This window comes from Bos indicus x Bos taurus, chromosome 17, assembly GCF_003369695.1.
Source record: "Bos indicus x Bos taurus breed Angus x Brahman F1 hybrid chromosome 17, Bos_hybrid_MaternalHap_v2.0, whole genome shotgun sequence".
NCBI classification, from domain to species: Eukaryota; Metazoa; Chordata; class Mammalia; order Artiodactyla; family Bovidae; genus Bos; species Bos indicus x Bos taurus.
The window spans coordinates 19,089,328-19,107,145 of NC_040092.1; the positions used below are offsets into that span (position 1 = coordinate 19,089,328).

A 17,818-nucleotide genomic window follows, 5' to 3' on the forward strand; every position below is an offset into this window, starting at 1 on the left:
AGAGGAAAAAAGTTAACTTTGAAAAGAGGAGAAAACAGATTTCCTGTGGTGAAACAGGGATTTCACTGTGGTCTAGTGGCTAAGACTCTGCTCCCAATGCAGGGGGCCTGGGTTTGGTCCCTGGTGAGGGAACAAGATACTACATGCTGCAACTAAAGATTCCACGTGCCTCAACTAAAACAGACACAGTCAAATACATAAAAATTTTTTTAAAAAAGGAGAAAACAGCCCATGAAGCAGCTGGAGGACAAAGGAAGGACGGAGATAGAGAAGCAAGGAGAGAGGGGAGGAAAAGAAGAAAGATCACCTAGTGACAGGCAAAGGTGAGGTATCATTTCCCTGCAGTTTTCTGCGTGACCACAAAGGGGCACTGCCTGCAGTTTCCACAGCAAGGGGAAATGATTCCCCTTGGAAAAACAAAAACTTGCAAGGAAAAAAAATCACCAGCACCATTCATATGGACTCGGAGGCCTCTCCCTGGAGTTCCCCCTGAAAAGCTGCCGACATTCATCTTACAGGAGATGTGAAAAAGCAGTGGATACGGTCTCCCAGCTGTGGGTGATCTGTGTCTTACCTTTGGAGTCTTCTTTGGCCAAGTGACTACGGGGACCCCAGTGATGGCCAGACTGGGGTCGTCCTCCGCGTGCTCCTTCAGGACATTCTGTAGTCAAGCAAAGGAGCCATATTAGCCCAGGGTACAGGAGATGTCTCTGAAGGGAGTGGAGGCTGGCCCTTACCCAGCAAAAGACAAAGTTCTCTGCAGCTTCACTGCCTGCCCCCTGACTCCACCAATACTTACATGCTCAATAGAAACCAAGTTGCCAGGGTTCCCCAGGCTCCGTAAAACACAAAACATCCCCTTCTCCAAAAAAGTTTTTAAAAAGCAAATCGCCCACCTCCCTGAGACTTCCACGAACATATTGCTCACTGACCATACGACAACAAACATTTGTCCAGAGCACCAAAGACTCTCATGGACCCAGCCTCCTTTAATCCTTACACCGTCCTCTGGGAGGTGCTTGCTGGGCAGCGGTCTAATAAATCCTCTAACGTACAAGAATTCAACTATGTCCTCAGAGAAACAAACAAAGCAAACATGAGGTCTCACCGATGAGCCCTGACTCTGGTTTTTCACCAGTCAGCAAGTATGCCCTAGGTCCTCTCATCCTGGTGTGTAAAGACATGTCTTTGTTTTTTGCATCAAGGTCCCTAAACATAAGTACTCAGTCAACTGGACAAATGATGGCAGAAAAAAATGGGCTGTGATGGACACAGCCGGACTTTGTGCGGGTCTCCCTCGTGGCACTTCATGGTCACTCCTTTGTAGGTGGTTTCAATGCTTTACAGGGTAATCCTGACTTTAGCAGCTTTTGGTGTTTTGTGCAGCCAACTGCAGAACCTCATCAAGGTGTAAGATGTCACTCCGCTGAATTATCCCTATCCAGTAAGGCAACCAAGATTCAGAAATGCTCAAAGGACTTGGATGCCATCCCAGACCAAGAGGGCAGAGCCTTGAACCCTGCTCTCCGGCATCAGACTTCCTGCCCCATGACCATGTCATGGGATGCATCCACGTGGGATTTGGGGCTGAATCCGCACCATACCATAAGAAAGTGTTGAGGGATGGACAGGGAACTGTTACTGGTTTATTCTGACCCCAACCACTAATTTTTGGATTGCACAAAAAACACTCCTGCAGAGACATCCAAGGACGGAGTAAGTTGCATAGCAGCACTTAACAGGAAGTGCAAAAGAGCTCAGAAGATAAATGTAGGTGAAGATGATTTTAACTCACTTTCCCTAGTCTTCACCAGAAAGAATCCAATTCACTTCTAATTTATTCTCCTGATTTTCCTGCTTTAATTTTCAATTGGTTGCCTGATTTTTCAAACTGTGCTTTATTACCTCAAACACGCCTGAATAACTCCCTCCTCTTCCCATGGAAGGAGGCCAACAGAAGGTCAGGGGCTTGGGCTCCGGGTTCAATTCTCAGCACGTACAACTTTCTCCAAGTCCAACAGTCAACGTCAATGATTTATAAACGCTGTTTTTATAAAATGTCTTGGTTCACTGCGATATCCCCCAGCCTTACACAATGACTAACCTACGGGAAGCCTCCAGTAAATATCTTAAAAAAATGAAGCCACAAATCCCCAAAGAGGGACTTTCTGCTGAATGTCTGACCTCAAATCTGTCAAGGTTGACACACACAAGCAAACTCTGAGAGACTATCACAGCCAAGGGGTGAGAGAAAGCACACAAGGAAAAACTGAGGAAAAGTGAATAAATTATACACTTAACAACAATGTATCAATAATGTTTCATTAGAAGTAACAAATGCACCATATTAAGGTAGGATGTTAGTAACTTGGGGAAATAGGGTGTAGGGTATGTGGAAACTCTGTATTATGTGCAGAATTTTTCTGAAAATCTAAAACTGTTCTAAAACACAAATCAACAATTACACTTCTAAAACAATTTTAAAATAATTTTAAAACAATAGCGATGAGAAAATAATCATTTTAAAAATGCTAATAAGACAGTAGTAACAGTTACAATAAAGGAAAACAGGATTCTTAGGCTGCCAATTTTGCTAACACCTATGCAGCATATTTAAAAAATAATACAACAGAAGGGAAACAAGCAGACACGATTCATCTCCGGTATGGACTTCACATGGAGCATCAGAGGCAACCAAAAGCTGGGGCAGTGGCAGCGATCGTGCCTGGAGGAGGGAGTATTTGATCACTAACATTGTTTTTTGTTTGTTTGTTTTGGGGTTTTTTGGATGCACCACCAAATCTTAGTTCCCCAATCAAGGATAAAGAACCCGTGACCCCAGCAATGGAAGCGCAGAGTCCTAACCACTGGATTGCCAGGGAATTTCCACTGACGTTGTTTAGAACTGCCCATTCCTGGTGATGATAAAAAGCAAATCAACTTTTTATCAGCTTCATTTTTTAAATTATGGCTTTCACAGACACTGCACCCCTCAGAAGTTGCATCCGAATGGGCCATTTCCACAGCCCTCTCCCCACCTTGGTCCACCTCTAGGAGTAGGTGGAAGCAGCCAGGTTGAGAGAATGTACACGTCAGGAGGGCAGGCACCTCACATTGTGTTGAATGAAAGGATGGGAGTAAGAGGCCCTGAGGTCTTGCTCCGCAGCGGGCACCATAATAAACATCGCATGTCCACACTCTTATCCAATCCTCTTGGCCACCCTGTGGGATGAACGACCATTTCCACAGGGCAGATGAGAAGGGCAGGGCTCAAGGGGGGAAGGGAACTGTTGACTAGCACTCAGCCAGGAAGGGCTGGAGGCTCTTGATGACCTTGGCTCTTTAACCTTGGCATCATTCAGCCCGTCTCTGAAAAGGGAATGGAACCATGTTCACAGTAACACTGTTCACAACAGCCAAACAGCAGGAACAACCCAAGTGTCCACGGATGGATAAATGGATAACACACAACCCATGGAATATTATACAGCCTGAAAAAGGAAGGGAATTCTGTCACATGCTATAACAACGATAAACCTGAACGACGTTACGCTCAGTGAAATAAGCCAAACACAAAAGGACAAGAACCACATGAAGCCACTAATATGAGGTGCCTAAAGCAGTAAATTCATAAAAGTGTAAAGTAGAAAGCTGGTAGCCATGGGTGGGGGGAGGGGACAAGTGGGGAGTTACTATTTAATGGATATGGAGGGGATTTTCTTACTTTAATTTTTTTCTGGATATAGAGTTTTAAGTTCAGGAAGATCAAAAAGCTCTGGCTATGGATGGTGATGGTTGCACAACAATGGAAATGTACTTAATGTCACTGAACTGAATGCTTAAACATGGTTAAAATTTTATGTTATGTATATTTTACCACTGGCTGAGGGGTGAAGAATCCACTCGCCAAAGCAAGGGACTCGGGTTCAATGCCTGGGTCAGAAAGATCCCCTGGAGGAGGACATGGCAACCCACTCCAGTATTCTTGCCTAGGAAATGCCATGGACAGAGGAGCCTGGTGGGCTACAGTCCACGGGGCTGCAAAACAGTGCAGACACTACTTTGCAACTAAACAACAATATTTTTAACTATTATATTTTAAAATATTTTTATCTATTTTTAACTGGGGAGGAAGAAGTGGGGCAAAGCAGTCCCTCCCTAAGGAATGGATCCAGGACTTCCCTGAATGGTGGTCCAGTGGTTGGAAATCTGCCTGCCAATGCAGGGAACATGGGTTCGATCCCTGGTTGGGGAAGATTCCACATGTTGAGGAGTAACTAAGCTGGCGAACCACAACTGCTGAGCCTGAGGCATGCCTAGAGCCCATGCTCCACAACAAGGAAGTCTCCACACTGAGAAGTCCACGTACCACAACAAAGAGCAGCACTCTCTCGCCGCAACTAGACAAAGGCTCCCTGCAGCGACAAAGACCCAGCACAGCCATTAATAAATAAAGGAATGGATTCAAGACCTTCTAGAAAGTACAAGTTGGGCACATACTACCTCTCCAGTTAAACTTTTGCTGTTATGCCTGGGACGACACTAGTTTTAGAGTCAGAAGATCTAGGACAACCTGTGGGATCTCGGGTAAGCCACAGCTTCCTAACGTGTGGCCCTGGGGTGGAGCAGCGATGTCTGCACCCTGATAGGAGGCTACAAAGCTGGAGGTAATTTTACTACCATTCTTAGAAACATTTGTTGAGTGCTTGCCCTAAACGTTAAAATGATCTCAACTGGGAGACTTCCCTGGTGGTCCAGTGGTAAAGAATCCACCTTCTATGCAGGGGATATGGGTTCAATCCCTGGTCTGTGAACTAAGATCTCACACGCCGTGGGGCAACGAGGCCCACAGGCCACAACTAGAGAAACCTGCACGCTGCAATAAAGACCTAGCAAGCGCGGCCAAAAAAGAAAAAAAAAAATTCCTACCTGTGGGGTAGGACTGATTCTCCCTGTTTCACAAAAGCAGAAACTAAACTTGAGAGGTTCACTGATACAGTTCAAGGTCACAGAGCTGAGAGGTGGGCAGAAGCCGGCATTGACCTGGTCCATCTGATGACAAGCCTAAAGAGTAACACTGGGCGGTAAAGCCTCAGGAGATCATGGCAGCAACCTCTCCAGCTGATCCTACCCCATTATTAAAAAGACACCTAGGAGAAAATCTGGGCTTAGAGTTACCATTCAACTCGCAAATACAGAAATGAATCACAGTCACCTGTTCTTTGCCAAGAAGAGAGAGAACTAATTTGACTACTAATGCCTTTACAAAGCATCTCAAACAGCTCCCCCAAATCACAGAAGAGGTCTGTGCCCCCCATATCACAGAAGAGGCTTCCATGACCAAATTGGGCCTGCACAACCATGAAGTTTTGCTGACATTTCATGGTTCTTACTAACCCATATGAATTTCACACCCTCCTCCACAATACATCAGTTTGTTTTTTCTAAAAATGTTTCCTGCCCACCCCCCAAAATCATTAACACAAAAAGAGCTTTTCAGGAAGATAGTGCATGTGTAACCAAAGCTTATATGGTTATGAATACATGTACAGATATCTGGCCATATGGTTGGGAGGGGGCGGGGCAGAGGACTTCCACAGGACTTTCTGCCCCCACCCCCCATCCCAACCTTTAACTCTAGGCTAGGCATGACAAACTCAAATGCCTCCAGGAACCAATCAGGTAAAGTGAAAAATATAAATGGACCAGAAAGACAGAGAGTGGTGTGGTCACCTGTGGCAAACTAGAGATCACATGCCCTATTAAAAGATAGCAGATGCTTTCTAATTTCAACCTACTAACCTCCTGTGGGAATGAAAGCCCCACTAGATCTCTGATTTTCAGAAGAAACCAAAGATCCAGAGTTTTATTTGAAATCTTTCCAATTTCAAATGTTGGCAACTGACTGAAAATTTTTTAAAAAATAAAAAACAAACAACACTTGTGAGCCAAATATATCTGTGGGCTGGCTTGGGCCACGGGGTGACCAGTTTACAAAGACTACTCTGCGTATGATTGAAAATAGTTGCCTTGGTTTGGTTTGAGTTTCCTTCTGAACTGTCTCAAGATTTCCTGTCATTTCACTATCAGAGCTGGAGTCAGTGACTCACAAGCATTCAAGTGAGGCAGGCCTCTTTAGAGGAATGTCTGGTTACAAAAATCTATTACTGAAGTCATAAGTATTATTAATAATTAAGACATAATTATAAATAATAATTAAAATTAACAGACACCTCCCCAAGTATCCCTCAGTCGGGGATCTCACACACTTCCTGAAGGAAGCGATACCTCTCCACATGTGGCTGTCAGTGGCCACCAGGGGGCGCTCTGGGCTCTGTCCCTCAGGGAAGTATTGTGTTTTCATTTGTATGTGACAGGCTGCAGGAAGAGGAGATTATTCTAATTGGACATTTTCTCTCTGAGAAATAAATTGCGCTGAAGGGAATCATGTCACTGGCTTCCCTGGGCTCTGCCAGAATTTATACACTCCCTGGGGCTCTTAGAAGCAGAGACGAGGAGGCCTGGGTGCCTGTACCAGCCCAGCACTCTTGGGTTATACCATACAAGCCTTTTAGTAGGAAGCCACAGGGCCGGGTTTCTAGAAAGAGAAAGACTGGGGTCACCAGGCCCTTTCTGCTAGAAACTGCCCTGCTTTTGACCTAACAAGATAACCACAGACAATGGATAAGCTGGGCTTCCACTCTTCCTGATGCCAACTTCTCTCGAAAAGCTTAATTAGTCAACAATGGATTCAGGCCCCATGCTCCCCAGAATGCGGCATTAATAATTAGAAACTGCATCTATAACTGTGACTAAAAATACCAACACTGTGACAGTAAAGCAGAGGCAAGCATCAGGAAAGAAGCCCTAACCACAGGCCTGTAGAGGGAGAGCAACACGGCATGGAGTAGCTCAGGCTGCTGTTGGGGAACTCGGCAGTCTCAGGGGTCCCTCCTGGCCACAGGTAAGGACCCCTGTAAGCAGGCATCAATGCACCTTGGGTCTCCCAAGATCCCTCCCTCCACCCCAGCCCAACCATCTTGTTCAGTTCAGTCGCTCAGTCGTGTCTTGACTCTTTGCGACCCCATGAACTGCAGCACGCCAGGCCTCCCTGTCCATCACCAACTCCCAGAGCCTATCCAAACTCATGTCCATTGAGTCGGTGATGCCATCCAACCATCTCATCCTCTGTCATCCTGTTCTCCTCCTGCCTTTAATCTTTCCCAGCATCAGGGTCTTTTCAAATGAGTCAGCTCTTTGCATCAGGTGGCCAAGTATTGGAGTTTCAGCTTCAACATCAGTCCTTCCAATGAACACCCAGGACTGATCTCCTTTAGGATGGACTGCTTGGATCTCCTTGCAGTCCAAGGGACTCCCAACAGTCTTCTCCAACACCACAGTTCAAAAGCATCAATTCTTTAGTGCTCAGCTTTCTTTATAGTCCAACTTCACATCCATACATGACTATTGCAAAAACCATAACCTTGACTAGATGGACCTTTGTTGGCAAAGTAATGTCTCTGCTTTTTAATATGCTGTCTAAGTTGGTCATAACTTTCCTGCCAAGGAATAAGCATCTTTTAATTTCATGGCTGCAATCACCATCTGCAGTGATTTTGGAGCCCAAAAAAATAAAGTCTGACACTGTTTCCCATCTATTTGCCATGAAGTGATGGGACCGGATGCCATGATCTTAGTTTTCTGAATGTTGAGCTTTAAGCCAACTTTTTCACTCTCCTCTTTCACTTTCATCAAGAGGCTCTTTAGTTCTTCTTGTGCCTGCCTATAAAAACCCATCTGTACTGTGCTGAACTGCATCTCTCAAGAAGATATGTTCAGGGAATTCCCTGGTGGTCCAGTGGTTAGGACTCTGTGCTTTCACTGCCAAGGGCCCAGGTTCAACCCCTGGGTCACGGAACTGCATAAGCCCCGAAGTGTGGACAAAAATAAATAAATAAAGATATGTTCAAGTCCTAATTCCTGGTACCTGTGAATGTGACCTTACTTGGAAAAAGGGTCTTAGCAGATGTAATTAGTTAAGGGGTCTCAAAAAGTAATTTTGGATAGGGTAGACCCTACATCCAGTGACTGATGTCTTTATCAAAGAAAGGAGGGGGGCTTCCCTGATGGCTCAGTGGTAAAGAATCCACCTGTCAATGTAGGAGTCGCGGGTTTGGTTCCTGATCTGGGACTATCCCACATGCCTCGGAGCAACTAAGCCCATGTGCCACAACTACTGAGCCTGTGCTCTGGAGCCTGGAGCCACAACTACTGAAGACCGTGTACCCTAGCGCTTGTGCTTCGCAACAAGAGAAGCAACTGCAATGAGAAGCCTGTGCACCACAACGAAGAGTAGTCCCTGCTTGCCACAATTAGAGAATAGTCCACACAGCAACAAAAACCCAGCACAGCAAAACATAAATAAAATTGTTTTAAAAATAAGAGAAAGGAGAGATTTGAACAGAGACGTAAAGGAGAAGGCCATGGGAAGACAGAGGCAGAGACGGGAAGTACACAACCACAAGCTAAAGAACTCCAGGCAATACCAGAATCTGGAAGAGCAAATAGGATCCTCCCCAGAGCCTTCCCAGGGAGCACACCTCGATTTCTGACTTTTAGCCTCTGGAACTGTTAGAGAATCAATTTCTATTGTTTTAATCACCAAGTTTGTGGTCATTTGTTATGGCAGCCCACAGGAAACGAACACACCATATGATGTCATAGTGCATCACAATTAAGGGGAGCTTCCCTGGTGGCTCAGTGATACAGAATCTGCCTGCCAATGCATGAGACTCGGATTCGATCCCTGAGTAGGGAAGATTCCCCTGGGGAAGGAAATGGCAACCCACTCCAGTATTGTTGCCTGGAAAATTCCATGGACAGAGGAGCCTGATGGGTTAGAGGAGCCCTGTCTTGTCCATGGAGTCGCAAAAGGAGTCGGACACAACTTGGAGACTAAATAACAACAAACATCATGATTAAAAGCTTATTAGCTACATGATTTGGGCAAATCACCACATCTCACTGAGACTCAGGTTCCTGTCTAAGAAATGGATTAATAACTGTCTCCACCTTGCCAGGATCATAACGCATGGAAAGTATTTGGCATGTGGATAATGCTCAATAAACGTTGCGTGCATGCATGCTAAGTCTCTGACTGTTTGTGACCCTATGGACTGTGCCAAAGTCTTCTGCATTGGCAAGTTCTTTACCACTCATGCCATCTGGGAGCAGAAACAAATGTTAGTCAATCTCTTCTGGCTTATGCCATATTTCCAGTTGGGATATGCTGTCCCCATTCTCTGTTTGCAGAATTCATCCATTTAACAAGATCTAAGCATAGGGGGCAGAGAAGGCAATGGCACCCTACTCCAGTACTCTTGCCTGGAAAATCCCATGGATGGAGGAGCCTGGTAGGCTGCAGTCCATGGGGTCGCTAAGAGTCGGACACGACTGAGCGACTTCACTTTCACTTTTCACTTTCATGCACTGGAGAAGGAAATGGCAACCCACTCCAGTGTACTTGCCTGGAGAATCCCAGGGATGGGGGAGCCTGGTGGGCTGCCATCTATGGGGTCGCACAGAGTGGGACATGACTGAAGCAACTTAGCAGCAGCACCAGCAAGCATAGGGGGGAAATTTTTTTAAGTTTATTTAGTTGGAACGACAGTTTAAAAGCTGATTTAGCTGCACAACTAGAGGGGATAAAAATGTGATTCAGGGACCAAGAAGCTAATTTTAAGCCAAGGGCCCCTAAGTGGCATGGATCAACATATCCATTTTTCAGGCCTAGGGGTACACAGGTGTCTAGAACTCAGATCTTCTGCCCCTCACTGCTCTCCTTCATTCTCCTGAAGTGGTATCAGCAGCAGACTCAGAATACATATGGCTTAGGTGACAGGCCTGTCTCATTTATCCCTGCATCAATGCTCTATCCGTTCACAGCTCATCCAAAATACCAAACCCAGGGCTCAGTATAACATGCAGCCCCAGGCAGAAGAGCCTCAGCGACTACTGGAGGCCTGACCCCCTGACCAGGCTGAATCTGGTTGTCCCCTGTTTTCTATACTCTGGGTCATCTTCAGGGTGAACAAAACAAGCTGTAGCCCCCCCACTGGCTTCCCACCTTCTGGCTCCTCTGAAGCAGGCAGGGTATGATGGCTTTTAAAAAGCCAACAGTGTTGGAGGTCTGGGTTCTACATCTCACTGTTTCACAAAAGAGCAAGACCCAGGAAGGGCAACTTAGATAAGCAGGTGTGTTCTCGGGGGCAGACCTGATGACCCCAAGGGAGAAAAGCTGCACACACCTTCCTTTTACAGTCATGAGTTTCACACACACTCTCACAATTGACCCTTAATGAGCCTGCTCTCACTCCACGGTATCAGTGAGCTCAGCTCTAGCTCACTGAGTACTTAAAGGCCCTGTTCTAAGGCTTTTTAAATATGTCACCTCACTAAACTCGATGAGGCATGATTCCTTCTATCCCTATTTTACTACATTCCCCCAGAGCAGTCAGCTGATTAATGGATGGTGCAGGGGAGTCAACCCGATTCCAGAACCTTTGGTCTTAAAAGATTATACCTGTTTGGGTGATGCACTCTTATTTTGGATTGTTTCCTAGTTGGGTTTTGATGAAAGAGCAATACCATTGATCTCTTTTTTAGTGTTTAAAAATAAAAACAGTAACACCTGAAAGCAGTCACCCCTCACTGTCTCTTTCAGCTCCTTGATTCCACTCTGCCCCACAATTCTATGCAGCCCCATAATTCTGTGCAGTCCCATAACTCCATGCAGCCCCATAATTCCTTGCAGACCCACAATTCCATGCAGCCCCATAATTCTATGCAGTCCCATAATCCCACACAGACCCACAATTCTATGCAATCCCACAATTCCATGCAGACCCACAGTTTTATGTGGCCCCATAATTCCATGCAGCCCCATAATTCCATGCAGTCTCACAATTCCACCAGTTGCATAACTCCGAGGCCCCATAATGCCATGCGGGGCCCACAATTCCATGTGGCCTGACAACTCCATCAGTCTCATAATTCTGTGAGGCCCTCATAGTTCCATGTAATAAGAAAGATGGTTATCCACAGTACACTGGTGTTTCCACCCCTAGCCAGATACTCTGGCAGCCAAAGGAGCACAGAATCATGTAAAAGAGAGCTTGGTATTATCTTAATTAACAAGGACAGATGCAGAATCACCTGGCAAAAACATATCTAATGAAGACTCTCCCATGTCCTATCTCAGTGGTGACTGCGCACTTAGGCCCAAGTCCTCACAAGCTTGCAATGCATCTGGTTATTTTCAAGTCATTTACAACTATTTAGAGTAATGCCCATATGCCCTCCTTCTCTCCCATCAGGAGCCTCAAGCTCTCTCCTTGAGTTCTAGTTGAAAGTATGGACTCTTTAAGGAAGGACAGCATGCAGGCCAATTCCCATCTCACTATGAACTAGTCCGTCCACTGATTAATGGTTGCCAATCCAAGAAAGAAAAGGGAAAAAGACTGCACTGAATTGAACAGCACATGTGTGTGTGCACACACACACACACTCAAGTCAGCCATGTCTGACTCTCTGCGACCCCGTGGACCGTAGCTCTCCATGCTCTTCTGTCCGTGGGATTTCCCAGGCAAGAATACTGGAGGCGGGGGTTGCCATTTCCTCCTTCAGGGAATCTTTGCCCCTCAAAATTCAGGTGCATGTAGAACTTCAGAGTATGTCCTAATTGGAAAATGGGTCATACAGGATTAGAATGAGACCTAATCTACAGACTGATGTCCTTATGAGAAGAGAAGACACACAGAAACACAGAAAACACAGACTGCCAGTGTACAAACTGTGGCAGAGACTGGAGTGAGGTAGCTACAAGCCCAGGAACTCTAAGGATTGCCAGCAACCAAGAAAAGCTGGAAGAGATGAGGAAAAATCCTCCCGTAGAGGCTTCAGAGTAAGCATAGTTTTGATTTCAGACTTCTACCTCCCAGAACCATGAGACAATTTCTGTTGTTTGAGCCAGTCTGTGGTACTTTGTTATAGCAGCGCTAGGAAACTAATACAGGTGGTAATCATTAACCCTTAAGCAGGGATAGAGACGCTGAAAGGCAGGGAAAGAGCATGGGAAGGGAGGGGAGCTGGTCAGAGCCAGTCTGACTCTCCTTTGCCTGCTGTCTAAGAATAGCTAATTTTTCTCCGAGGGCTTACTAAGAGAGCTAGGTGCTCATTACCTCATTGTCCCACACAATAATTCAGTGCCCTAGGTTCCTGTTACTATCCTTATTTTACAGTGAAGATATTCCGATTTCAATCAGTTACACATTTCTGAATGGCCAAGGAACCACAGAATCTGGGCTCTGGAGGAACAAAGCACATTTAGTCTAATATCTGAGATTGACATACAAGTAAACAGAAAGGTGATTGACTTGCTCAAGACCACACAGCAAACAGCTAAGAACAGAAATCAAAGGAAAGCATGTTTCATGTCCCCATTTCCTATTTTCCCGTTGCACACAGGCCAACATCCTGCAACCCTAGCAGAATGACTGTCTTAAAAGACAGTCAGGCTCCGCTGGTGGCTCAGTGGTAAAGAATCCGCCAACCAATGCAGAAGACACGGGGGTTCAATTCCTGATCTGGGACTATTCCACCTGCCTTGGAGTAACTAGGCCTGTGAGCCACAACTGCTGAGCCTGTGCTCTGGAGCCCAGAGCCCCAACCACTGAGCCCACGTGCTGCAACTACTGAAGCCAGTGAGCCCAGAGCCTATGTTCTACAACAGGAGGAGCCACTGCAATGAGAAGGCCTGCTCACTGCAACTAGAGAAGGCCTGCATGTAGTGACGAAGACCCGGCGCAAACAAAAACAAATAAGTAGTTTTAAAAAGAAACAGACACAAAAAAGGAAGCTTTAAAGGGACAAAAAGAAAAAAAAAAAAAAAGGGACAAAAAGCAAGTATGAACCAATTAAAAAAAATATATATATATATGTTTATATACATGGATGTGAGGGAAAAAGCTCCAAAAGTATGTTCAGCAGATGACTAACAGAAGTTATTCTCCAGGAAGTCAGAACTGAGGAAGGAGACATTTTCTATCCTGTAACCTGTAATGTTTATTAAAAAAAAAAAAACAAACACCAATCAGTTAAGATTATAATATTATACTCAAAACTTCTTTTTTCCCCTTGGCCATGCAACGTAGCTTGCCCCAACCAGGGACTGAAAACCCAGGCAACAGCAGTGAAAGTCTCAAATCCTAACCACCAGGCTACCAGGGAACTCCCTACACTTACAACTCTTAGACAGGTGAACTATCCAGAATAAATAAGTCCATAAAGACAGAACGCAGGTTGGGGTGAGGGGGGAAATAGAGCCTGACTGCTGATGGTATAAGGCTCTGCCTAAGGTGATGAAAAAGTTCTGAACTAGACAGAGGTGGTGGCTGCACAATACTGTGAATGTGCTTAACACCACTAAACTGTACACTTTAAAATGGTGAAAATCGTAAATCTTCTTTCTTGAAGATTCTAAGCTGGTGATCTAGTCAGTATAATTAATCAATAATGAAAATGGTAAATATACGTTACCACAATTTTAAAATATACATTATGAATGAAAGAAAAAAAAAAAAGAATTTCTGATAAAAGCTAAAACCTAGCCATCTGGAGACTGACATTAATATTAATACTTTGGGGAGTGTCTCTAATCCCAGGGGGTCTGGTTACCATGAGCCACCATTAGCAGCCATCTCTGAGGCCTCAGAGAAAGAGACAGAAGAAAAGACATCATCTTTTTGCCACAAAAGTCAAAGATCATGACTGATCAATCATCAAGGGGGAACCAACACTGGTGAGAAACACAAATCGTTCAATAGTAGTGGGAGCAGGGGGCATCAGCTAAGAATTCTATCTGGAACCCACATTCCTGAGCTGACTTTTATTTCTCAGCCAATGCAAAAGAAACCCCAGCATCTGAGAGGAGAGAACAAAAGGACCTATAGCGAGCAGCCAGGAAGAAGCTGTTCGCCCTCTGTGACAACACACTCATTCTAGAAGCTAGTCTTAGGTTCAAAATCTCTTCTGGGTCTCTAGGGACGGGGAGGGGCTGATGGCCTGACCAGACAGCCAGGAAGTAGCTCTCCCTACTCTGGAAAAGGTGATTGGTCCACTTCCCCCATGCAGGCCACACAATACTCAGAGATGAGAACAGAGGCTCTGATTTTCCTGGGGCTTTAAGGAGACTTGTCCACCCAATTTATAAGCTCTTTAGCCTGAAAAGGCTTTCCTCAGACAAGACTCAAGACTATAAATATCTCTGAAGACAAGTTAAGTCAATAAATAAGCTAAGTTGGCTAGATTATACCAAAAAGAGATGGGTGAGCCTAATGGTAAGCCAACATTCAGAAGGCAGTAGGGAATGGTGGGGACTGGGGTATATAAGATCATTTGTTACTCATTTCTTGCTGCTACAGTCAATAGGGTCACGAAGAGTGACTAACTTTCACTTTCAGAGTCAGTCAGAAACATAAGCCAGGATAGCCAAGATATTTTAAATAACTCTTGATTTTTTTTCTTTTTCACTTACTCTTCTGATTTTTTAATGTTGGCTGCTGCTGCTGCTAAGTCGCTTCAGTCGTGTCCGACTCTGTGCGACCCCATAGACGGCAGACCACCAGGTTCCCCCATCCCTGGGATTCTCCAAGCAAGAATACTGGAGTGGGTTGCCATTTCCTTCTCAAAAGCATGAAAGTGAAAAGTGAGAGAGAAGTCGCTCAGTCGTGTCTGACTCTTAGCGACCTCATGGACTGCAGCCTACCAGGCTCCTCCGTCCATGGGATTTTCCAGGCAAGAGTACTGAAGTGGGGTGTTAATGTTGGCAAATAATTACAAAAATATGTTCAACACTGCACAGGTCAAATGCCATGCCTAGAGGCTAGATTTTGTCCTAAGATTACCAATTTACAGTTTTTGTCCCAGGACCAAATAAATGTGTTGCCTGTTCTGTAAAGAATGCCATTAATAGTCAACTTAAGACCTTCTCCCTAAATTCAGAGTGGCCTCTAAGAGAGAGAATCAGTTTCTCTACAGCAGCCAAACAAAGCATGGTCTAGGAGGTAAGCGCATGGACTTCCCCATCAAGCAGTACATGTGGCCTTGAGCAAGTCACTTAACCTAATCTGTACCTCAATTTTCCCATCTGTAAAATGGGGGTAACAAAAGTAACACAGAGGATTGCTAGGAGGTTTAAATGAATTTATATATGAAAAAGACCTATAGGAGCACACAGTAATTGAAATCCACTCATTATCACACATCATCATGAGCTACCACTGAGCCCAAGGTGGGGGATGGGGACGAAAGAGGCTGGGCTCCTTGAAATTTGTCTAAGCTCCTACCCTAGGCCTCCTTCACACTACCACGGGGCCAAGGCTGAATCTAGCCTCAGAGGGCCATCAGGTAGGCACAGGTGAGGGCTACAAGGGGCTGAATCCTATCCCTAGAAAGAAATCTGACCAACCAGGAACTAGCAACACTGCACATGGACATAACAAAGTAAAAAAGGCTCCACAACAACACTTCCTTTTCAGATGAACATGTGTTTTTTAAACTCATTTACAACATTTTGGAAATCTAATGCTATTAGTGATGTTATTATTGATGAAAATACCTTGCTTTCATTTTATAGGACCTTAGAAGAGAAAAGTAGCCACAATGCACAATTCCAAGGCTTCCTTTAGGAAACCCAATATCTAAAACTCCATTCCACAAGATTAGAGGGTCTTAAGCTGGGGTTCAGGAGCAGGCTCAGGAGTCCAAAACCCTCTGATACTGCGTGCAAAATTTTGTGTGTACATGCGTACTTTCATGAAACTCTCAAGAGGTCAAGCAACCTCCCAATCAGTCAAGAATCAGTTTTAAAAAGACCTATTTGAAAGTAAAGATATGCTTTGTGGGGATATTCATCACAAAGTTCTTTTACTTGGCAATTTCCCAGAGTCATAAGATCTGAATTCACAGCATCTGCAGGGAATAACCTGCTATATAAAGTGAGATATACCTGAATTAATGATCCTGTACACCAGCTCCCTCTGCTGGTGGCACCTGTTAAGCTACCTGACACAGCCCCAGGTCTCACCTCCACTAGACCCCAAGAGTTCAGCCCCTGATCGCTGAGCACCTCAAAGGCAGCAGAACAGTCTTAATATTTCTATATCCCAGGATCTGACACAATGTTTTCTAAGTGAACAAATGTACAAATGAACTAATTAACAAATCCTGGGTTGAGTTTGCAGCCATCAAACAAGAGACATGAATTCAGTTTTCAACTCCAGTGGGCAGATGATTCACTTGAGAATCAGACATTGGAGAAGGAAGCCCAAACATCTCTGAGGCCTCACAGCCAAAAACCTTATCAATGCCGAGATAGGAGGCAGTTCCACACAGTGATATCCACACAGGCACTCTGAAGGCTTCATCCTGACCCTACTGTCCAGATATAGGTGACAGAGCTGTCCCCGCGAACAGGTCATTTTACCTCTCTGAGTCAACTTCCTTGTCAGGTACCTACCACCTGCTGAGCCCTGCTACCTGGCAGGTAGTAAGCTTTCAACAGGGCTTTCTTGGTGGCTCAGATGGTAAAGAAACTGCCTGCAATGCAGGAGACCAGGGTTCAATCCCTCTGTTGGGAAGATCCCCTGGAGGAGGCAGTGGTAACCCACTCCAGTATTCTTGCCTGGAGAATTCCATGGACAGAGGAGCCTGGCGGGCTATAGTCCATGGGGTTGCAAAGAGTAGGACATGACTGAGCAACTAACACACACACACACATAAGCTTTCAACAAATGTTATGATTACTATCAGACAAGGTCTCCCAGTATATTTCCTATTTCTTAAATACACTTCATATTTGTAGTCTGCCTAGAACAGCCTTCCTCATCTGAAGAACTCTATGTAATCTCTGAGGCCCAACTCAAATTCCCTGTACATAACTGTCCCAGAGCCCTGGCCCTGATGTGGCCAATGAATGTCCCCTTACCCTACTCCCCTGACCTGGGTACACACAGGCACTCAATTCCCTGTCTCCCAATTTCTTTTTGGCCACACTGCTAAGCTTGCAGGATCTTAGTTCCCCAAACAAGGACTGAACCCATGCCACAGTGGTGAAGTCATCAAGTCCTGGAGACCACCAGGGAATTTCCTCCTGATTTCTTTACCTGCCTGCTTCTCATTCCCCTGTGGCCAACACAGCTGGTGCTCAACGAGCTTGCTCAATAATTAGGCTCTGGGAGGGAGGTGAGAGAGAGGTGGGAGGAAGGTTCAAGAGGGAGGGGACATATGTATACCTATGACCGATTCATGGTGATGTATGGCAGAAACCATCACAATGCTGTAAAGTAATTATCTTCTAATTTAAAATTTAAAAATTAATAATAATTAGGCTCTACTTAAAGACCTCTCAATCCTGGTGGCCCACCTGAGATGGTCACTTAGGGGACAACCAGGATGAACAACCTGTTCACATGAAACAGAGGCATCCTCTGCGGTAAAAAAGCCAGCCCAGGGCAGCAAGTCTCCCTGAACATGATGTCAGGAGTTTGTCCCCAAGCCCAACCACAGCACTACTGGCACACTCTAAGTAGTGACACCCTACTGTCCTCAATGGCTGGGATTCTCAACGTGTCCTAAGAGAGAGATCATTGTCAACTACAGAGCCAACTTCCACTACGAGATCCCCTTGCAGGGATCTCAATCGTGGCCTCTACTTGGACACCCCAGATGGGCTTGTTTGGACCCAAGGTCCCTCTCCAAG

At 45.2% G+C, this 17,818-nt stretch overlaps 1 protein-coding gene across 5 annotated transcripts in view; it reads right to left on the minus strand.

Moving 5' to 3' along the window:
• Positions 1–17,818, minus strand: part of KDM2B (lysine demethylase 2B) — a 118,628-nt gene that overhangs the window by 44,053 nt on the left and 56,757 nt on the right. For all 5 annotated transcript variants that reach the window (XM_027566833.1, XM_027566835.1, XM_027566834.1 and 2 more), the window contains one exon: positions 575–661. In XM_027566833.1, the coding sequence (XP_027422634.1) occupies positions 575–661 (87 nt within the window). The remainder of the gene's footprint in view (positions 1–574; positions 662–17,818) is intronic.